The 24512-nt window shown below is 38.8% G+C and overlaps 1 protein-coding gene across 12 annotated transcripts in view; it reads left to right on the top strand.

Moving 5' to 3' along the window:
- Positions 1-24512, top strand: part of ADGRV1 (adhesion G protein-coupled receptor V1) — a 597366-nt gene that overhangs the window by 528153 nt on the left and 44701 nt on the right. For 10 of the 12 annotated variants that reach the window (XR_012413865.1, XM_005557361.4, XM_065546489.1 and 7 more), the window contains one exon: positions 2806-2927. The exons of the other annotated variants lie outside the window; for them this stretch is intronic. Coding sequence is in view for 9 of the 10 variants with exons in the window: in XM_005557361.4 (XP_005557418.3) it covers positions 2806-2927 (122 nt within the window). In the remaining variant the exon portion in view is untranslated. The remainder of the gene's footprint in view (positions 1-2805; positions 2928-24512) is intronic. 12 annotated transcript variants of the gene reach the window in all.

The raw sequence follows: 24512 nt of genomic DNA on the forward strand, positions 1-24512 counted from the left end.
CAGATCGCCTGAATCTAGGAGTTCAAAAATAATGAGAAGTAGATCTCTTACCAACACAGAAGAGTTACAAATATGGAAAGGAAGAAAACTGGAATTAACCCTGTGATGTTGGGTTGGAATCAGAAACATTGAAATGAACTAATGAATTTCATTATATAAAGATAGATAGAGTAAAACAGATCTAAATGCATTTGTGTGTGCCTATGCATGTGTATCCTCTCACTCTTATCTACTGAGAGAGCTTAGGAGCAGCAACAGCAGTGACCATACCTAGCCCCAGATCACACTTTCTAAATATCATTCTCCCCTAAAAGAAACCAGGACTGGGACAGAGAACATTTGAAACATCTTGGGCCAAAAAGCAAACAACTGCTAGTAGAATGATGAGGATATAACCACAGGCACAGAAACCATCTTGAAAGGTTTCTCACTAGGGACAACTTGGCATCAAAACAATGATAGTGGCCGGGTACCATGGTTTATGCCTGTAATCCCAGCACTTTGGGAGGCCACGGCACGCGGATCGCTTAAGCCCAGAAGTTCAAGACCAGCCAGGCAACATGGCAAAACCCCATGTATACAAAAAATACAAAAATTAGGTGGGCGTGGTGGCATGCACCTGTAGTTTCAGCTACTTGGGAGGCTGAGAGGTGGGAGGATGGCTTGAGCCCAGGAAGTCAAACCTGCAGTGAGCTGTGACAACACCACTGCACTCCAATCTGGGCAATGGAGAAAGACTTTGTATGACCCTATGCGAAGGAAAAGGAGAAGAAAAAGAAAAGAGAAAGAAAACAAAAAAAGAAATAAGGAAGGAGGGAGGGAGGAAGGAAGGAAGGAAAGAAGGGTAAAAGAAAGAATAATGGATAATATGCTAAATGAGCAGGAATCTATTAGTCTATATTAGAAAATAAATAAGTGGATAAATCAAACATTTGGTAAGGAAAAAGATATTTACATAGTTTCAAAGAAATAGCACAGATAAAACTTCTTAATTACAAAGGGAAAAATGCTAACTTTATAGTGAAGAATTTGTGCAGCCACCATCTTAATCAAGTGACCAAAATGAACATCTTCAGTAATGGGACAAACTGAGTTCTTGTGCCACCAGATAGAATGCTGTAAGATGAACGCAGCATCCCTTCTGTGATTTCTAACAGTTCATAATCTAAATCTAATCATGAGAAATATCAAATAAACTCAAATTTAAGGACACTCTACAAGAAAAACTGGCTGGTAGTCATCAAAAGTGTCAGGGTTACAAAAGTCAAGGACACACGGAAGACCCATTTGGGATTAAGAGTCTACAGAGACTGTAATCCCAGCACTTTGGGAGGCCGAGACGGGTAGATCACAAGGTCAGGAGATCGAGACCATCCTGGCTAACATGGTGAAACCCCGTCTCTACTGAAAAAGTACAAAAAACTAGCCAGGCGAGGTGGCGGGTGCCTGTAGTCCCAGCTACTCGGCAGGCTGAGGTAGGAGAATGGCATAAACCCGGGAGGCGGAGCTTGCAGTGAGCTGAGATCCGGCCACTGCACTCCAGCCTGGGCGACAGAGCCAGACTCCGTCTCAAAAAAAAAAAAAAAAAAGTCTACAGAGACATGTCAACTATACAAGGCTGGATCTCTGGATCTCTCTGCTAAAAAGGAAATTACCGGTATAATAAAATGGAATCTGAGAATGATAGTACTATATCGGTGTTAATTTCCTGATTTCATGGCATCCTGTTTATGTAGGAAAATGTCTTTGTAGAAAACACATTATTCAGAGGGTAATGGGGGATCAGATTGACAATATTCAATTGATTCAGGAAAAAAAAAAAAACCTTCTCATTGTACTCTACTTGCACCTCTTCTGTATATTTGAGATTGTTTCTAAATAAAATTAAATTTGAAAATTGCTAAAGTTGTAAGCAACTGTTTCAATTCCATAGTGCACGAGGATTTTAGGTGTTAATTGATGGTAGTGGGTAAAGAAGGGCTTTGAGGTCTGTCATGAAAGTTGTCAGTGGTGTGGTCTACCCTGATGTCTTTCAACAGCTTGAAAATGTGTTTATTTGTGACTGCAAAGATCTGATTCACTTTCTAACTCTTATATAACTTGTCATTTAAATATTAAAATCACCTCTGTACGGTTATTATTCTAAAACTCAGATAGCAAAGAAAATTCAAAATAAACAAGTGGAAAGGGTAATAAAGTCCCTTGAGCCTGAGAAAATCTATTCTGAAAACGTTTGAAACAAACTGCATTAGAACATGTGTAAAATAAACTTAGTTGATCATTATGAATCAGTCACTTCCTCTTTGCTCTTAAACTTACCAATAAATTTTGGTGTCTTCTCGGTCAGAAAAAGGATGTGAGTACAGGTTTTTCCAACACACACACACACACACACAACGTTATGTAATTTCTGTTATTAAGTGCCTGGTTGGAATATGCTAATTTCAGGAGCACACTACTGACTGCCATTTTCTGGTGGAACACTCTTTTAAGGAGATTTCTACAACTCCATTGTTGCTTGTGGTACTTTCTGAACAGTCCAGCAGGTGGTAGTCTAGGAGAGGAACAGTTCTCATCCTCCCCCATCCATCCCTGGACCTACCAGCAGCCCCATTTGCAAAACAGAAAGAATGTGGACTCAGCAATGTGCCTTCTCTCCTCTGGCATAAGAATGGGATTTCCAAGGTTGTTCTCTCAAAATGGGCACTTAGAATACCACAGAAAGAAGCCAAAAATAACTTTGTGTATACATGTGACTGTGCAGTATTCTGAAGCTCAAAAATTCTTTTTTTTTTTAATTTCTAGAAATTCCACTGATTTTATATCTCTTTGCTCTGATTTCTGTGACATGGCTTTGGGGAGGACTACACATGGCCTACAGACACTTCTGGATGTTGGTTCTCTTTGTCATTTTCAACAGTCTGCAGGTAAGCCTTACAGTTTGGTTAGTGACAACAGACATTTATCTTAATGAACACAAGGCATAGAATTTCAATATTAAAGAGTCAGGCATCCACACACAGGTGAATTTGTGTATACAGTAACATCATATAGAGTTGTAAAATAAAATGATAGGAGCCTAAATCTTTAACATATGAAATATGACTGGGATTCTAACTTGCTCATTATACAGTTAGGGAAGACAAATATTTATTCTCCTTCATTTTGACAACATCGAAGTAACTACACAAACATATTTCTTTTTCAGTAGGATTGATGTTTATCAACTTTGCAGATGGCAGCCATGTAAGATCAATGCACATATTTGGATTGTGGCTGGGTCTAGAAATTAGATCAATTGAGGAGTGAAATAGTGATGTTCAAGCAGTCCCCTCTTAAGTGTGATGCTTAGTGAAATGAGAGTGTTTGGTTCACTAAAACATGACTGAAATCTCCTAAGTCCAGCAGTGCCCAGCTTAAATTAGTTTTATAAGCATGCTTGGGTAACTAGAAATTATATAACTGCAGCAAAAATGAAAGCTGAAATTTTTAGTACTTTTGTTAAATGGAAAGATGTTGCACCCTGATATTAACAAGGAACAAGTGAACACATTTTCCTTGTTTTCCAAAGTAAAAAGATCTGCCCTAGACTAAAATAATTTCTTAAATTTACTAAAATTATCTCTAAATAGTCCTTCTTTTGGCTACCATCTTGCAAGGATCATGTGCGGCAAACATACAGACATATACACACTTTCAGAATTGTAGCATACAATTGAAATGTGACTCCGATCATTTTTTAGGTTTGCACCTGAGCAAATTCTTTAGTTAGATCATAGCTTACATGATGGTGCCTAATCAAGGCATATTATCAACTTAGGAAGGGGAAAATACAAAATAACTAAAACTTTAGAACCAAGTTGGTACAAGTTTCTATATAGGAAACTGTCTGTGGTTATAGTTACAGGTGAGCACTTACTATTGCCAGGTGGTAAAAAGACAGCTCGGCTTCTCTGGGATTTGATGATTCAAGGAGTAAACAATTAACTCTTAAGAATCCAGTGTGGCAGGTGCCATTTAAACAGAGCATTTTGAAAGTGAGTAGGGGCCTGTTGACCATCAGGGCAGAGGCTCGGTCTTGGTTATCTTTGGATCCCTAGGGCCTAGTGGAACTAAGAACAAGGTCCAAACCAACAACCTGCAGGTGTGTTGTGCTTGTCAGACACACAATGTTATACAAAAGATTGTTTTAGATTTTCAAATATTTGCTTCAAACTTTTAAAATTAGGAATTTTCACATTAAAAACCTGAATTGCTGGCTTTTTTTTCAAGGCAGTATTTACGTGGCAGCAATTTCCAAGCCCTGAGCAGACCTGATATACTTCATTCATTTTACTTGCCCCTGAGATAATCACACATTTAATGCTTATTAAATAATAAATGAGTATATGGTTAGAGATGGGAATTTCAGGCAGAGAAAACTGTTAGCCAAGGCTGCAAGGGAAAATGACTAATCTCGCCTAGATTAAGCAATGGGTTGAGAAGGAAAAAGAAAGGTCTTGCAATTAGAAAAGAAGTGGTGGGAGAGGAGACAGAAAGCATAGATTGGTTTAAATGCCAGCTTTCTATGCTCAGGATGCTGAACTTTAGTCTTTAAGCAAGGGGAAGCCATCAAAGTTGTGTTTTTTCTTTGTTTTGTTCTAATTTTTTTTAATCTTGTCAATTAATTTTTTTTTTTCATTTTGAATGGGATGACATGTTTGTACTGGAAGGATAATGAAATGTTTATGAGAGGATATTGAAAAAAAGAGCAGCTCTAAGTAGGTAGGTTATTGTCATATTTTAGACTATAGGTGTTCTGGCAGTGTGCCTGGGAATAAAATGTAGGTAACAGGTTTGGGAGTTGTTACAGAGATAAACACTTTTCATTTTATTGTTTAATTGATATGTAATAATTGTATGTTTATGGGTACATAGTGAAGTATTGATACATATAACATGTAATAAAAGAATTAGCATATCTATCATCTCAAACATGTATCATTACTTTGTGTTGGGAATATTCAATGTCCTCCATCTAGCACTTTGAAACTATAAAATATTGTTAACAGTAGTCATCCTGTAGTGCTATAGAACATAAGAACTTAGTTCTTCTATCTAGCTGTAATTTTATATCTTTTAACAAATCTTTCCCTATCCCCCTTTTCCCCCTACCCTTCCCAGCTTCTAGTACCCTCTGTTCTACTTTTTACTTCTATGAGATCAACATTTTTTAGCTTCCACACATGAGTGAGAACATGCAATGTCTAATTTTCTGTTCTTAGGTTATTTCACTTACCATAATGTCCTCCAGTTCCATCTGTGTTGCCATAAATGATATTGGGTTGATGCAAAAGTAATTGTGATTTTTGCCATTAAAAATAATGGCAAAAACCGCAGTTACATTTGCACCAACCTTTTCTTTTTTTTTTTTTTTTTTGAGACGGAGTCTCACTCTGTCATCCAGGCTGGAATGCAGTGACACGAACTCAGCTTACTGCAGCCTCCACCTCAGGCTCAAGCAATCTCCCACCTCAGCCTCCCAAGTAGCTGGGACTACAGGCACATGCCACCATGCCTGGCTAATTTTGTTTGTTTGTTTGTTTGTTTTGTAGAGACAGGGTTTCGCCGTGTTTCCCAGGCTGCTCTTGAACTCCTGAACTCAAGCAGTCCACTCACCTTGCCTCCCAAAGTGCTGGGATTACAGGTGTGAGCCACCGCACCTGGCCATCATTCTTTTTTATGGCTGAATAGTATTCCATTGTGTATATTTACCATTTATCCATTCACTGGTTATTGGACACCTAGGTTGATTCCACATCTTGGCTATTGCAAATAGTGCGGCAACAAACATGGGTGTGCAGATGTCTCTTCAATACACTGATTTTCTTTCCTTGGGATAAATGCTCAGTGGCGAGATGACTGGATCATATGTAGTTCTATTGACAATTTTTTTAGGAACATCCATACCATTCTCTATAGTGGTTATACTAGCAGCGTAGAAGAATTCTGTTTTCTCTGCATCATCACCAGCATTTATTTTTTGTCTTTTTGATGATAGTCGTCCTAACTGGGGTGAGATGATAATTCACTGTGGCTTTGTTTTGCACTTGCCTGATGATTAGTGATGCTGAGCATTTTTTCATATATTTGTTGGCCATTTGTATAACTGTTCAGATCATTTGCCTGTTTTATTCAGATTGCTTTTGCTGTTGAAATGTTTGAGTTCCGTGTATGTTCTGCGTATTAATTATCTGTCAGATGAATAGTTTACAGATATTTTCTCTCATCCTCTAGGTTGTCTTTTTTACTTTGTTTCCTGTTGTGCAGAGGCTTTTTAGTTTGACATAATCCCATTTGTTTATAAACTAAACATTTTATAAAAATGCTTCAGAACATTGGTCTAGGAAAATATTTTATAAATAAGAATCTTTAGATTCTTATAATTTTGTAAATAGATTCTTATTATATTTATAAACCTTTTATTTATATTTAATAGCCTTTAAAACCTTTTCTTTATATTTAATATCCTTTTATATTTATAAACCTTTTATAAATAAGAATCTATTTATAAAATTATAAAGTGAAGCATTTCACCTTGTTTTCTTCCAGTAATTTTATAGTTTTGGGTCTTACATTTAGGTCTTTGATCCATTTTGATTGGTTTTTGTATAGGGTGAGAGTTGGGGGTCTAGATTTTTTCTTCTGCATGTGAACATCCAGGATTCCTAGCAACCTTTATTGAAGAGGCTTTCCTTTCCCCAATTAATGTTCTAGCTGCCTTCTGTCAAAAATCAGTTGGCTGTAGATAATGTGGATTAATTTTGTGTTTCTCTATTCTGTTCCATTGGTCCACTTGTCTTTGTTTATGCCAATACCATGCTGTTTTGGTTACTATAGCTTTGTAGTATATTTTGAATTCTGATAGTACAATGCCTTCAGCTTTGTTCTTTTGCTCAGGATTGCTTTAGTTATTTGAGGTCTTTTGTGATTCCACACAAATTTTAGGATTTTATTTTATTTTTTCTATTTCTGAGAAGAATATCATGGGTATTTTGGTAGGGGTTGCATCGACTCTGTAGATTGCTTTGGCTAGTATGGTTGTTTTAAAAATATTAATTCTTCTGACCCATGAGGAGCATGAGATAAATATTAATGAAATTTGGTTAACCAATTAAATATAGGAAGGTAAAGTATGAGAGAGGAACATCACTTAGAAATTCCTGGCTTGAATGAATGGCTGGGCACTGATATCTTTAGTCCAAGTGGAGATCACATAAAGAGCAAGGTCTGGTGAATAAGCAGTGAAGTTGGTGAGATTTAGGAGACATTGCTAAGTACTGTATACCAATGTTTTAGTAACTGGGTACAGAGATAGGGCTAATGAAAGAAATTGTTAATGAGTGATCAGAGAGCTAGAAAGAGAACCTGGACAGGGTTTGCAGTTGTGGGTAGAAAAGAAAGTTCAAGAGGACGCAATGCCTAACTCTGGCTAGTGTAGCAGAGAAGTTAAATAGGATGAGAACTGAGGAACAATGCAGTCTACAGCAGCGGTTCCCAAAACCGTTATGTGCAGCGGAATTCCATGGGGAACTTGTTAAAACACAGATGTTATGCCCCACACCCAGAGTTTCTGATACAGTAGGTCTGGGTGGAATCTGATCATTTGCATTTCTAATAAGTTTCCAGGTGGTGCTGATTTGGCTGGTATAGGAGCTACCGTATGAGAAAAAGAAGTGAAATAGAGACTGCAAAGAGAGACAGAAATCGCTTAGGAAGGGAGGTTGGTTGGTTCAAAGGAGATTTTTTGGTTTTGTTTTCTCGTGACAAGAACTAACAGAGGAGAAATTGACATCTATAGGAAAGATTTATTGTCATGGCAAGATCATGGACGAGGCAGGAAGAACAGAAGAGATAGAGGGCTTCTCTGAGGGAGGAGTAGCAATGTTTTTTGTTTTGTTTTGTTTTGTTTTCTCTTGTTTTGTTTTGTTTTCTCTGAGGCTGGGGAAAGAATAAATGATTGGTGAACATGAAAAACTACTCTGGAGCTGAAAGTGTGGAATGTTGGCATTTGCATGTAATGCCCTCTCTTTTGTCTTAAAGGCAAGAGGCAAAGTCATTTGTTGAGAGGAGTGGGTTCAAAGCATGAGATAAAAATTTTAAAAAGGTATGGAGCAGTTTCTAGACAGAACATACATAACTTAAACTATGTTGAAAGATCATCAATAAATGGATTGCTTAGAGAGAAATCAGTGGGATTCAGTGGAGATTAGACAACTTAAATCTGTAATTGAGCCAGTCAGCAGTAATTAAATAAATGTAAGCCTTAGGATTATAATGGTAGCCTGGGTAACCTATCAAACCACATGCACAGGAAAAGTTTATTGAGCTTTTATGGAGGTTTGTAAAGAAAGGAGGACTGTGGAACATAGTAGTATATATCACTGGTACATACAAGAAAACATTTTGGTCTCTTTCTTTGAAGAACTTACTAGAAACTAAGAATAAGTAAAAACTAAAAATATTTTAAACTGATGTTTAATGAGCTTAATTCAATCCAGGTGACATTACTGAAGCAGCAATGATTATTTGTACTGCTGTTGGTTGGTACCTGGCACACTGGCACATTCCTGGTACCAGGTGCTCAGTGAATCAGTCCTAAAAGTAATGTCTATTAAGAAACACCTGGAAAATATCCTTTCTCTAGAGTTTATTTTGGTTCATTTAACTTATAAATCGCTTGAGGTATTCAATTTAGGCCTTTCCATGGAATATGGCTATATAGTATTAATAGTAAGATTTTTTAAGTATGTTCCATAAACTCTTGTTTGTTTCCTCCCTGCCCCCCCCCACCCTCAGATGGCTTTCATATTTCTCTACTGACTTTTGTCAACACCTATGACCATAAAAGCATATTATGTATCTTATGCTTGTTTACTACATTTTGCTTAGAGGAGATTACTGACTAATTTTTTATCCAGATTATTATGATGTCATAGGTGCTCTAAAACTGATTATTGAAAGGTGATATTTCTATAATATTCTGATCTTTTTAATCTTTTAAGTTTTTTAAAAATATTTTTCAACACACACTCTAGAATCTGAGGTCTCAGGATCTCTAGCCACCTCTGTCCTCTTTCTCTACAGTCTCTTTTTTCCTTTGAGACTGGGTCTCGCTGTGTCTCCCAAGCTGGAGGGCAATGACATAATCATAGCTCACTGCAGCCTTGAACTCCTGGGCTCAAGCAATCCTCCTGCCTCATCCCCACAAGTAGCTGAACTACAGGCACACACCACCATGCCTGGCTGTTTTTTAATTTTTATTTTTTTGTAGAGACAAGGTTTTATTATGTTGCCTGGGCTGGTCTTGAACTGCTGGCCTCAAGTGATCCTCCCACCTCAGCCTCCCAAAGTGCTGGGATTATAGGCATGAGCCACCATGTCTAGCCTGATTTTTTGATATTTAGTGTCTGATGTATTTTAAGTAAGAAAATCTTGATCACTTAAAATATTATCTAAAATATTTACCTGAAATTTATCACTTCCTAAAATTTTAAAGTTGAACTACCAAACTTATAATACATTTGCACATTTAGGAAAATGTATGTGAGGTATTTTGCAAAGCATTACGGATACAAATGCAAATATAAGGTTTAAAAATCATCATTCTAAACATTTACTGTTAATTTTTATTGCTGAATACTCTTCCTTGAACTATAAGGACTTCTTCTCGTCCAAGAAGTGAACTTTTACTCAAAGTCTTACTGGTCTATCCTTATTCTTTACATTTTCTTGATCATTTAAAAATATTAAACTGTTGGATATCAAGGGTGAGCAGAACATAGAGAATGAAGGTGAAAATGCCCTTTCAGCTTATTCAATCAGAATTTGTTCCTAATTCCAGTAGCTACTATATAACATGTGAGCATGGTCTTGATAATTGTGTTTTTGCCACTTCCCCATGATGTGAGGTTAACAAATCCTGATTTTTCATTGTGCTTTATTTTTTGTCAAAAGAAGGACTCTGACTTCAAGAGAGAAGAAAAGTACTTTTTTACCTACATGCCTAGTGAGCCCAGATTCCAAAGGCCTTGGGGTTCTATGTTTCCTTACGCTGAATGGGCTTTCCAAGTGCATTGATCATGGTGGCCGCCACGGCGCAAGACTCACCTCCTGCCAGCTTTCCAGCCCCAGCAGGAGAGAGCTTATTCCTAGATAAGAAAATCCTATGGAGGTCTGAATGGTACCATCCTGGGTTGCATCCCATGCAGGAACCAATCACAGGGTAACAGGTACTCTGGCCAGGCCTGGGTCATGAACAGAGTCCAATAATGGAAAGACTCAAGCTGGTTTCATAAAAAACCACATGGAATGGAATTCCTGCCAGAAGAAAGGATTCTCTTACCAAAAGAAGGGGGCAACAGTGCTAGGCAGGCCAAAGTAACAGACATCCACTATACTTACTTTCTAAATCTGCTTGTTCATTGATACAAGTTTGGGACAAGGCCAGCAACAGCTTCTGTCACAAAATTAGGAAACTTTATCAGTGTGATATCAGTTTGTTAGAATAGTGCTTGTGATCTATCATATAACCAATGTCTCTATATTGTCCACAAGAAATTCATAAGAAGCTATGTTTAATATTTTTTATTTTCCTGTGCCATTAATCCAATAACCTCTATTTAAAAAAAAAAAAAAACTGAGCTGAGTTTGTCATTTCTAAGGGGATTCATGCTAATATTTATAGGTTGTAAGTTTCTTAAACTAATCAGGCCAAGGTATATCCAAATTTGTATCATCATTTATTGGTAACAATCACCAGGTTTATACTCAGCTGGAAGACCCTGGCAGAACCCTGTCAGTTAAAATATTGAAAATAGCTACTGTCCAAAGCTTGCAGGTGTTCCAGGCTTCCACCCATTGAGATTAGAAGCATCTCTAGGCTTCCAGACAGGGATCCTCCAGGATGCTAGTGCAGCGCTAGACCTGCAGCCATTCTGATTGGGCAATGCTTATGCCACACTCATTATTAAATATTTTGCATGTCACTCCTAGCTGTAATTATGTGCTGAAATATTTCTTCTAATTTTAACATGAACCAGTCAGATTCAGGCTGAAATACAGCATTTATTTCAGGTTTTCTTCTAGGAGGTCTCTCACACTTACTGTGTTAGAATTTCACTGACAATTTTCTCACATGTAGAGAGAATCCCATGTAAGATAATGAGAGTAGCCAGCAGTAACAGACGTGTGCTGCTTGGAGATGCTAGAAAATCCATTTGTGGAGAAGGTTCATATGCATAGAAGCTTTCCAAAATCTGAAACGCATTCTTCTTGGAATGCATAAGCTGGCAAGTGAGCAGAGCTTTGCACAGTGTTGGGATATGACACTTCTCAGTATGTCAGTTATGAGACTGCATTCTCCAGAGTACTGTTTGACTGTTTCTCTGTGACTGACTTGTACATGTTCGTTTGTACAAGCATCTGGTCTCGAGATGTTCCCTGGCACGTTTTGAATCATTCCCTATTTCAGAGAGGGGAGTTACAACATGGAATTTGTAGCTAAAAATATGTAGTCCATATTCAGACTTAAAGAGCCAGTTGGTTAAAATCATTTTCATTCCTAGCCCCGTGTCTTAAGCTACTAAATGACTGGGAAATAAGTGATTGAAAGATGGAAACAGTTTATTCTGTTTTTTAAAAATTGTTTTTTGGTGGTCACTAGAGTGCCTTAAACACAGAAAACATTTCTCTTATTTTAAAAAAACAAACAGTTCTCTCTCTCTCACTCTGTCTCTCTCTCTCTCTCCACCCACCCTGCCTTTTACCCTTTCTTTTCTTGTTTTCTATGTGTCTCTTGTTGATATATGTTGAATTTCAGTTTTAAAATTAAAGCCATCTTTTAGGAAGAAATTTTCCCAAATGAAAATAGTTTTTGAGGTATCATAAGAAATGGAACATATTTCTTTGCTCATAGAAAATATAGATTCCATCCCAAATGGAATACTGGATCAAATTAATAATCCCCCTTCAATTCTCACTTAGTATCCAGAAGGGTTCAGTGCAGGTGTCTGCTTAGATACAGTACATATTTAGTCTTGGCTGCCTCCTTTTGAGGATAAACAGCTCTTGGGAAATACACATTGTTAAATAATCGGTTACAGAGGACTAATTGTTTCAAGGCACTCCCTTTCCAATTGCTTTCCAACAGCCAACAGTAATAAGAAATGTCACTTTGTTTCCACTGGAGACTAGCACATGAACTATTCATGAAGAGCAGAAAAGCAGTCTTCCCAGAAAACCCTGGAATAAACATGTAGAAGCCAGGGGAGGCTGGGACTCTATCATTGATTTGTCCCAGAGCCATGTCAAATTCAGTGGAAAAAAAATTCACTAAATTTGTTTTGTAAAGTGAGAATTCAGAGAGACTAATGAATGCCTCATGCGCTCTTCAGAACATCCCCAAAGGTTTCTATAACTTCACAGATAAATACATAGAAGCTGAGACAAGGTGTACCTAAATTTTCTTAATCAGGTTGTGCCACTGTGCCCTGTGTTCAGCAGCATCTGGGCTGGTGAAACATCTCTCTGTTTTTGAGCAACAAGCTAACTCCATTTCACAATGAGTGACAGTGTCTGACATTGCCTGCTCATTAGCCTGTTGATTGGCCAGGCATCATTCTTTAGATAGACTGCAGGATTTTCACTTTTGTTTCATCTGGGTTATCTAAATAAAAGTGTCAAGGTCTGATCTGCCAGTAAACATCTTCCACAAATACAGTTTTAGTAATGAGAGGCTTGAACTATACCTTTTCATACCTGGCTCCCTCCTTCCAAAGAGGTGCCTCCGTTTCTTCTGCTCTAATTCGTGCTATCTTTTAATCTTTTAGTTTTTTTTCCCTGTGATGTTTCCATTTTCCGAGCGTTCTATGATCACATTTATTGCATTTTAAACAATGTATTAATAACGTGCTTTTCCTGGGCTCTGTGAGCCTTTACTTTGCCTGCAAAAAGATCTAGCACACTCCAATACTTGAAAGAGCAAACGTACAAGATTTAAACTAAACAAGATGCATACGTCCTCTTCAAAAGAGTTCGAGAGAACAAAGCAAATGGCATTTGGGACTCGTTTTTACCTGGTCATTCAAATTCGTTGTCTTCATGTTAACTGATAATTTTTTCCAGGATCTAAAATTTTATTCTTATCTCTCGTATTACTCAAATGTTGGGGTGGGGAGAATACATTTTTTAAAAAATACTTTTATATGAATATTTTACACCAACATTTTGTAATGTTCAGCCGTCAGATTTAGTAGAAGATGCCTGTAGTTAAGTGTCAAGCAACCTCTATTTTACCGAGCAACATGCATTATCCGCTTTTCAGAGGTGCTGATTTTGGCCCTAAATTTTGTCCTAAGGACTGTGTAAAAATATATGTGTATAAATAAAATCTGTAAACTATGCAATATTTTACAAGTGCAAATCATTATAGATGAATAAATGAGCAAAAAGAAGTGTTTATCTCAGGATATATATAAAGAAAACTGAGAGGCCAACGAGCTGAGAGTGTAAACCTAGTCTTTGACTCTTCTCTTACGGCATAGGCTCTCCCCATCAATGGTCGCATTCACTCACAGGTATTTCCTTCGTGCAGCTCCCGTAGCTCCTCTGTAACTACCATCACATTCCTTGGTTTACAGTGTAGATCTGTTGTATGTCATTCATCTGCTGTCAGATATGTACCAAACACCTTTAGGCTCAAGCAGGTAACTTATATGGCTGAAATGTGCTTATTGTGAGACTATAGGGATCAGTGGGGACTGCAGAAGAACTGGAGAACTCACACTCCTCCTAAAAGCGCTCAAATACGAATGAAAAAAGCGAACACTGTGCGGGCCAAGCAAAAGCTATTACAGGCTAAATTTCCATGGATGGCAGTCAGTGTGCAATCTCAGGATAAGTTCAAATTTTTCCCTCTTAAGAGAATTTAATTTCTTTTGGAAGGCAAATTGAATATAGGCAGACCACCTTGATCCAGTAGAAAATGGGTTTCCACAGCTCAGAGATTACCTCCCCATTGAGGCCTTCCTTTACCTCCTCTAAGAGAGTCAGTTGTTCCATAATTATAGTCCCTCAGTATATTGTCTATATATTCCTAATAAATCCTAGCATATTGTATCATTAAAAAAAGAAAGAGGCTGTGCACAGTGGCTCATGCCTATAATCCCAGCACTCTGGGAGGCCGAAGTGGGTGGATCCCCTGAGGTCAGGAGTTCGAGACCAACCTGGCCAACATGGCGAAACCCCGTCTCTACTAAAAATACAAAAATTAGCTGGGCATGCTGGCCTGTGCCTTTAGTCCCAGCTACTCGGGAGGCTGAGGCAGAAGAATTGCTTGAACCTGGGAGGCAGAGGTTGCAGTGAGCCGAAATCACATCGCTGTACTCCAGCCTGGGCAACAGAGTGAGACTGCATCTCAAAAAAAAAAAAAAAAAAAAAAGCCAGGCACAGTGGCTCACGCCTGCCATCCCAGCACTTTGGGAGGACGAGGCGGGCAGATCATGTGGTCAGGAGTTTGAGACCAGCCTGGCCAACATAGTGAAACCCCATCTCTACTAAAAATACAAAAAAAAAAAAAAAAAACGCTGGGCATGGTGGCAGGAGCCTGTAATCCCAGCTACTTGGGAGGCTGAGGCAGGAGAATCACTTGAACCTGGGAGGCGGAGGTAGCAGTGAGCCGAGAATGCATCACCGCACTCCAACCTGGGCAACAGTGCGAGACTTCACCTCAGAAACACAAAACCACACAGAAAGATGGCTGAGTGCAGTGGCTCAAGCCTATAATCCCAGCACTTTGGGAAGCTGAGGTGGGTGGATCACCTGAGGTCAGGAGTTCGAGACCAGCTTGGCCAACATGGTGAAACCCCATCTCTACCAAAAATACAAAAATTAGCCAGGTGTGGTGGCACACGCCTGTAATTGCAGCTACTCAGAAGGTTGAGGCAGGAGAATTGCTTGAACCCGGGAAGCGGAGGTTGCAGTGAGCCAAGATCACACCACTGCACTCCAGCCTCGGCAACAAAGCAACTCTGTCAAAAGAAAGAAAGGGAAGGAGGGAGGGAGGAAGGAAGGGAAGGAAATGGGTTTCAGGCCATGTGAAGGTTAACCAATCTATTTATAGTTTTCTCTCTCTTGAGACAAAGTGGAAATTTGCGGAGGGGACCCAGGACTCCAGTGAAAGCCTATTGTGTTTTCTAGAAACCTCCCCTCCTTGTCTCTGAACTCCATTTTTTCATTCCCCAATACTATGAGACTCTTGAATTCATTACTCAGCTTCTTAGCTTCTGAGCAGCTGCTTTCTGCTTAGTCCCCATAGCCTTTCCTCTCATGCACAGGCAGCTTCACAAGTGTAACATGCCGTCATTTCCTTTTTCTTTGGAATCGTGGCTCCTCAAGTCCTGGCTGCCTTGGAGGACTTGAACTCTGTTATTTATCTCCCCAACCGTGTCAGATTCCTGCAAGTCTCAGGCTGCAACTTTCTGTTCAGCCTCTAGGCATCTCACTGCAAACTACAAGATCTCTCATAGGAAAAAAAACAGCGCTGAATATAGGGCTCCCCAATAAATGGGTTTTGCTTCTCTCCAGGATCTTGGCCCCTCAACTACTGGCTGTTTTGAGTACTCCCTGATGCCTTTCAACCCCTATTTCATTATTGTTCTTGTTCTTGTGTTATTGGTTTTGTTTGTGTTCCTATTTTTGTTATTGTATAAGTGTGTGTGAAAACATTTTTCTCCAGTTTAAATAGTTGTACTCAATGAGGTTAATCTGACATACACTACTCCATCAGAGCCGGCAACAAAAATCTCAATACATTTATTTCAACAAATTATATCTAATAATTTTTAACATATACTGATTGCATACTAATAAATGAAGATATTTAGAGGTGCTGAAATTCATCAGGTATTTAGTGGATACCTTTTAAGGCATACACTCCTGGGCCGGCATCCTAAGAACATCATGATGAGGAAGCCTGTACATGCAACGTCTTATGGTCAGCTGATGAACTGTACTTTTTCTTACATTCACCAAAACTAAAGCAATAAATATGGAGGTTGAGTAAGATCTTAGAATCTGTAATCCATCAATTGAAGATTGAGATTCAGAAATGATATTTCAGCTTCAGAATGGCCACACCTATTTCACAAAGCTGAAATAAAACAATAGGAAAAACAGACTGGCCAGGTACAGTGGCTCATGCCTATAATCCCAGCACTTTGGGAGGCCAAGGTGGGCAAATCACTTGAGGTCAGGAGCTCGAAGCCAGGCTGGCTAACATGGTGAAACCCCATGGCTACTAAACATACAAAAATTAGCTGGGCACGGTGTACTAAACATACAAAAATTAGCTACTTGGGAGGCTGAGGCAGAAGGATCGCTTGAACACAGGAGGCAGAGGTTGTAGTGAGCCGAGGTCATGCCATTGTACTCCAGCCTGGGCGACAGAGTGAGCCTCCATCTAAAAAACAAAACAAAACAAACAAACAAAAACAAACAGACTAATAACACAAAGGGCAACTACAACTAAAGGTACATGCGCCAAATGGATAGTACTCCAGGAAACAGATCTGCCGTCTCAGAATACGGATAGAAAAATGTCAACTACAGTTCTACTGAAAAAAATATAAAGAACATGAATTCAAATATAAACTGAACTTTCTTTTTAAACTCTTTAGATAGATGGGTCTGGGAAGTTCTATCTTTAGTCCTGCAGAATAAACCAATTCCATGTCACTGTTTTCCTCTGCAAATATTTTAAATATGTTCTCTTTACTTTGAGAAATGGCATGAAACAGCAAATTGATAATACCTTGAAATACAAATCCTGTCTTATTAATTTTTAGTTTTGTGATTGTAGGCAAATTATATAATTTTTCTGAAATGAGGCTAGCACTACTTATTTTACAAGGCACCTATTGGAAATCAATCAAAGAATGTGAAATTTCTAGCACTTACCTGGTGTATATTAACATTAACTGCCTTTCTCTTGTCCCTAATATGATACCATAATTGCATATGCATTTCATGTAAGATTACTTCACTGAAATCAGTTAGCAGTGTTTTCTCTAATTCCCTTCGGTTAGTCTAATTGTTCAGTCTGTTCAAAGCCCGATGATGTCACAGGCTGCATTTACTAAGCTACCAACTCAGTTATCTTATTTGGAAATAAGACCTCAATGTATGGGTGCCATATAAATGTGATGTAGACATAAAATCTGCCTGTTATATTTTGTCCTTTGTTCCATAGTTAATGTTTTGGGACATGTTGGGCCAGTACCATACTGCTAGTCTTGGAAACTCTGTTATAAAGTGGTAATATAGTCAAGCATTGCAAAAAGGGGGCCACTACGCTAGGCAGATAATATTTGATTTGGCATGTGATACTTAGGAAGAAAATTGGTAAAATCAGGATTGGCTCATTACCTTCATAAAGAATTTTCAGAAAGTTTTGTTTGCATGTTGATTGCTAGAATAGGGAGTACCCAGAGGAGTACTATGCAACATCACCTATCAGGAATACAATTATTAGCTAAGACTAAATAATAGTAGGTAAAAAGTAGGTAAAGTAGAATGTTAAGATGGTCATTTAAAAAGGTTTGCAAGAAAAATCTAATATGTAACCATTTGAGGAAAACAAAAGAATTTGAATTCATCAGAGTACTCCTCATAGCACAATTGATTATAAAATTTTATAGTAAAATTTTTATTTGGAAAATTTGTAATGTCAAATATATAAAGTAAATTATACATAGTTTATTGTTGGAACCAGTATCATAACACTGGAAGTCTTATATTTATTTTTGCATTCATTCAGAAACATTAATCTATCCAGACTATGTTCATGTATGTATTTGTAGACTGATTATTCTATGCCCTCAATATATATTATAATAAAAATCAGAACAAGAACAATAATATTGATTAAGTGTTTATTATGTGGAATTGTACTTATTTCATTAAATCTTTGCAGCAACCTGAATGGTAGGGACTTTTTTTCCTGCCATTTTACACATGGAGAAACAAAGGCTTAGAGACTTCTAGGCAAGGTCACATACCCAATAAATAACATATGAGTGGGGAATCTATAATCAGTTTCCTCATCATGCACTGCAACGCTGAAAGAAGAGGACATTTTGTATTATATTGGAAACCTCAGTTTTGCTTTTTACTAAAACCATTTACTCAACTACTACACTGAAAATATTTGAATAACTGCACAATAAATAGCAACTCAAGAGCACAAGTGATCACTTCATAGTTAAATGCTAAACTGATGATACTAACAATAATTCCCTATCACTTATTCTGGGAATCATTGGGAAAGTTACTCAATTGCTGTAAGCCTCAGGTTCCGTCTTCAAAAAATGAGAATAATAATAGAACCCACCTTAGGATTAGGATTGTTGAGAGGACTGAGTAGTATAAATAATATATGTGAAGCATGGCCACGTGTGCAAAGCAGGAACGGTGCTCAGAAAATATTAGCTACTCTTATTGTCATTGTGGTGGTTGCTATCTAGTGTTATTTGTAATTATTCTTAGCAATAATAATAATTTGATAAGTTCACAGGAATATCTAGAAAAGTCAGAGATGGCTTTAGGAAAGATGTGGTCCTTAGCCAGGCTATAATGTTACCAAATTTGGATGAGTCTAGAGGCAAAGGAAGTCTCTTCAGGTTCTTCAGATAGAAGTCAGGAATGGGAAAATGTACAAGGTGGGGAGAGCATAGTCATCCTTGTCTGGCTGGAATTAAGCTTATGTAGGATAATAAAGAGAAATACTGTTGAAAAGGCCTTGGGGGAGGGGGATGGTCACATGAGCCAAGTCTTTGTGTCACACTATTATGGGATCTATTTAAACAGTTTAAAGTAATTGGGGGAAAAAGCTTCTAAAAAATTATTTTTTTGTAAATACCATAACCCCTGCAATTATTGAATTCTGGCCTTTTACATTCTATCTATAAAGACAAATCCAAAGACAGCCACCAGGGAGTTTATTCCGCTGGAGGACAGAACCATTATGATGGATGCTTTGCTCCTTGCACTGATACTGACTCTGAGAATGAGCTCAGAGCAGCATGAAAAGAATTTACCATAAATAAATAATACATAAATACACAAACTGTAATCCAGAGTGTAATCTTCTTGAGATCAGGGGCCATGATTTAAAAATCTCCTATGCCTCTCATAGTTGTAACACCTCTTACAGTGCTAAGATCGTACTGAATTGAATTCCTGGCACACTTTTTTTTTTTTTTTTTTTTAAGACACTGCACAAATGAGCACTGAAGTGAAAGAACCTTATCTAATCCTTAAGGCATAGAGAATGGCACCAATCAGGGGCCCTCTGAACTTGGCACTGCTTGTATCTCTCTAAACTCACAGGGAAATCTCTTTTTTCTTTTCCTGTCTCCATCTCTGTTTCATCAACTGGAACTTCTTATCATTTTCTTCTCCTTTGAACATCTGTTTTCTATTGCATCCCATTGTTTTCATTTTTCATCTATCTTGATCATTCTCATACAGTCACAGCTCTGTTAGTAATCCCACAGATAACTGTGTATGACTTGTTCTCTGAGAGAGCAAGCCTTTAGCATACAAGGACTCATCTCTGCTTTAAAAAAGCAAACAAAGTTTTAAAATCCACCTAATAGTGTTCAGCAGGGAATTCTTTTATTTTTAGAAGACATGGTGAATTTTCCAATTCAGTAAGAGCAAAAAGAAATAATAAAACACCCAGATTTGTGCCATTTCAGAATGCCAGTGCACATTCCTAGTGGCAGTTAATACTGGCAGGTGCTGTGAGGAATCATACATAGGCAACTGGATTCCTGAAGTCAGCCAAGAGCTGATTGCTTATGTTTTTAGAGCTGTGTGAAGAAGAAAAATGTAGGCACACCACTGCTGTGCAGTCCACGGGAGTCTTACAGCTGCAGGCCCTGAAGCACTTTGAAAATCGTCCCTAATTGTCTTTTGCTTCTCTGTTACCAACTTATCACCTACCCCCATGGTGGCTTTCATGCTGTGTGTCACCAAAAGTTAGCCTCTGCTATTTTCTAAGGAAGGAACTGGCAACTGTCCCACAGATGAAATCTAAATGTAATCTCCATAGTTGCAGGTAGAAGCAAACAAAATGTTTTAGAACTTTTCTTATCTTGACTTCAGGCATCATACCTCATATTTATCAACTTTGTAGCCAACTTTAGGGCAAACATTAAGAAGTAAACCACACACATCCACTTCTCCTTTGGTTCCGGAAAGTCTCTCCATTGGCGTGACTTTGTATCTTTATATTGGCAAATACTTGGCTCAATTATAAAAGTTATAGATCTTCCTCACTAGCACAAGTCTTTTCCAGCCCAAACAGCTATTGGATTTGCAGACACAAGGACAGCAGAGACTGCAGGACCTTGGCTTTGCTTGATCATTCAGAACCTTTTGGCAAAGGAAAAGGCACTAGTGAGTGCCTATCCAGCCTCAGGGCAACTCAACAGGAAGTAGAAAAAGTGTAGAAAAGGTGAGACTAGCAAGAACCAAATCTTGCTAGAGAGCTACTGACAAGAGGATAGCACTTACACCAGGTGCTCACCTGGATACTCAGGGTATCCAAGATGCTGCAAACTCCTGTGTCTACAAAGGCTGGAAGCAAACTCGCCTGGAGCCTGTGGTCAAGTGGGAGCATGCCTTGTAAGGGGGGAAGAAGGGAGATAAAGGGGCAGCAGCTATGTGGCTTCGGTTAAACATCTGCTGGTCAGGAAGCAGATCCAGTGTCAGTCAGATCTTCTGATTTTTCTAAAGAAGCCAGAAACCAAATTTTTTATTTGAAAGCTCCTAATTTGTGAATGGTGGCAAGTATTTAAGACAACCTTTAAACACTATGCGGGCCAATGAAAACCTGCCAGCAGGCAGTATTCAAGCTGCCAGTTTGTAGCCTCTGGCTTACCTAGTAGGCATTCCCTCATAGTCCATGTGGATCAGGAAAAAGAAATTTGTCCAACTTTGTCTATCTTTTACAAATTTTCTACACTGAACATTTTTTTCTAATCAGAGTTGTTTTTAGAGCTTTTGGACCCCTTTTCTGAACACAGTCTGGAACAAACCCCAGTTCCCAGGGTGGCCTCAGGATGATCCATCCCCTCGAGTGACCTCAAGTCCATAGCTGATCTGAAAGGAGAGAACAGAGAGTCTGGACATTCGGGGCCTGTTCTAGACTAGTGCCAAACACTGGGCTCCACATGGCTCAGTACTACAGCTGCAGGGAAGACAAAAAGTCACTCATTCTAAGTCAGGTCAGAAGCTCTTCAGCTGTCCTTGGCAATGTGGAGTATAGCCATACAGAAGGGAATGAGATGCTGTGGGAGACAGAAGAGATATGAAACTATAGAATGGGGCCAGGCGCTATGGCTCACACCTGTAATCCCAGCATTTTGCAAGGCCAAGGTGGGCGGGTCACTTGAGGTCAGGAGTTCGAAACCAGCCTGGCCAACATGGTAAAACCCCATTTCTACTAAAAATACAAAAATTAGCCTGGCATGGTAGCAGGCACCTGTAATCCCAGCTACTCGGGAGGCTGAGGCAGAAGAATTGCTTGAACCCCGAAAGAGGAGGCTGCAGTGAGCCAAGATCATGCCGTTGCACTCCAGCCTGGGCAACAGAATGAGACTCTGGCTCAAAAAAAAAAAAAAAAAAAGAGGCCGGGCGCGGTGGCTCAAGCCTGTAATCCCAGCACTTTGGGAGGCCGAGACGGGTGGATCACGAGGTCAGGAGATCGAGACCATCCTGGCTAACACAGTGAAACCCCGTCTCTACTAAAAAATACAAAAAAACTAGCCAGGCGAGGTGGCGGGCGCCTGTAGTCCCAGCTACTCGGGAGGCTGAGGCAGGAAAATGGCCTGAACCCGGGAGGCGGAGCTTGCAGTGAGCTGAGATCCGGCCACTGCACTCCAGCAAGGGGGACAGAGTGAGACTCCGTCTCAAAAAAAAAAAAAAAAAAAAAGAAAGAAAGAAAGTACAGAGTAGAATGGGGAATATAGGGGAACACTATTTATTTCTAGTCCTCAACTATAAGAAAAAGAAATCAAAAGTAGAGGTGCTAAATCATGAGACCATGGGAGATGCTCAGTGCTCCTTTCTAGCTTGATCCATGAATGCACCCATCCTTATACCAGACTATCGGAAATCTTCGCCACAACCAGAAGCCATGCCAGGGGTGCAGTGGCTAGGATGGAGACAGCAGGCTATTTTTGTTCCAAGTGAAACAAAAGGCCAAGTGAACAGGTAAATACATGGGGCAACTCAAAAGGGATGTTAGCCCCGGAGCTGACTGGTATGTTTCTTCTTTATGGTGTGAAAGTCGGGCCAGAAGTCTGAGTAACCAAGTCAGGACCTGCAGTTTGGACAGGATCCGAGCTGCGGTTCAGAACCACAGCATTGGAGACAAAAGCAAGTCCTGCATGTCCAGTGTCATCTGGGCCTTGTGGTGTTTTCCTTTCTTCCTTTTGATAATGGATTTTTTTTTTTTTTCTCCAGAGAGATCACGTCAGCCAAATATGAGGTACAGGCTCAACTAATTAAATATTTTTTGGTTTATTTACTTGTGATTTTAAAAGAATATGAAGCATGCTTGGGAGACATTTGTGTCTGGAAAGAGTTGAGCAACTCTAAAGCCGTAGCATGCAGCAATTGGTGAAAAATTGCTAAATTATGTTTCTTTTTTTTTCCGCAAAATGTCAAATGTTGTTCTTTTGCTTCTATAAAGGTCATTATGGTTTAAAGAGAAGAAAAAAAAACAAACTTGGACCATTAACTTGTTATTGAACTTCAAAAGTGTTGTATTTACCAGTAAAAATAAATATAAAAATGTTTTGGTGGCTCTGAAACAAGAAAGACTGGATTGTAATCAAATTAGTGAATTTCTGGTACTTTCCTCTTCTTTTTGGGTCTTTCCATAAAAACAACAAGGAGAAAACTAATTCAACAGCAAAAGTTGTTTCTAAATACTCTATATGTTGCCTTGTTGTGGAATATGAGTTACCATACTAGATGAATGGGATGTCATACTTTTTCCCTCATGCTTTTCTGCCCTTTGATGTTTTTGAACAAGAATATAGCTGTGGAAATATAATTCTTTTAATGAATACATTTCATAGTGGCATTTCCCAAATGGTAACAAGGGACTTACTCCTTCAGCAGAAAAGTCCTCTCCTTTTTATAACTGATGATGTACTTGTATAGACACACACACACACGCGCACACACACAAAGAAAAAGAGAAAGTACTATTTGTTCAAGTTTATTTTCTAATAGCCATTGTTATTTATTAGCACTGTCTGCTCTAGTCATAGCACATTACTACCTCATATTTCTTTTTGGGAAAATTATTTTGGGGGAAAAAATAAAATAGCATTACTTAACGGTGTGAAACCATAAGTTTTTATTGGATTGTATCTTATAATCTTATTTCAAAGGCAGAGGGTAGGCTGGCAAAATGTAGGCCAGGAAATGATTATTGTTGTCACTGACAGAACACATACTAGTGACATTTTCAAAATAGAATATGCAGAAGTTTATCTTTAGTAGCTCTGCACCCAATTGCCAATGTTTTTCTCCTTCTCTTGCCCTCTCCCCACTACTCTCTAGCTTGTGTTCTTTTGCTGAACTTGGCTTACTCTCAGTTAATCCCTGCTAAAGATTTCACAGTGCTAGTTTCAGATATGTTTCCTGCCAGGATACTGGCATTTTAAAGAGGGAGTCCCAGACTTCCTGCCTGTCTCTCCTGCTCCTGGAGCAAAAGTGAACATACAAAAATCAGTTTCCCCTGGTCATTCTTTTTCCATGGGAGTAGGAAGCACAGCCTCTCCACCATGCTCCTGGATTCAAATCCTGGCTGTGCTACTTGCTAGTCCTATGATCATGAGCCAGTTACTTAACATCCCTGTGTCTCAGTTTCCTTATCTGTAAAGTGAAAAAGATGGTTATCTTACAGGGTTGTTGGGAGATTGAATGAGATAATATATATAAAACATTTAAAAGAGTGGCTATACATAATAAATACCCATAACTGTTCATTATTATGTTGTTACTATTATTCTGTCTTAGTCCATTCAGGTTGCTATAACAAATATATGGGTAATTTATAAACAACAGAAACTTATAGCTCATTGTTCTGGAGGCTGGGATGTCCAAGATCACGGTGCCAGCAGATTTGGTATCTAGTGAGGGCCTGTTTCTCATAGACGGCACCTTCTTTGTGTCCTTACATGGCAGAAGAGTAAAGGGAAAAGGAGGCTAACAAGCTCCCTCAGGCCGTTTTATATCAGCACTAATCCCATTGATGATGGTAGAGCCCTCATGACCTAATCACCTCCTAAGGCCCCACCTTTTAATACCACCACAATGCCACAATGGGGATTAGGTTTCAACTTGAATTTTGGAGGCAATTGCCAAACCATGGCAATTCCCAGCATTACCAT

The sequence above is a fragment of the Macaca fascicularis genome, chromosome 6 (genome assembly GCF_037993035.2).
Source record: "Macaca fascicularis isolate 582-1 chromosome 6, T2T-MFA8v1.1".
In the NCBI taxonomy this organism is placed as follows: Eukaryota; Metazoa; Chordata; class Mammalia; order Primates; family Cercopithecidae; genus Macaca; species Macaca fascicularis.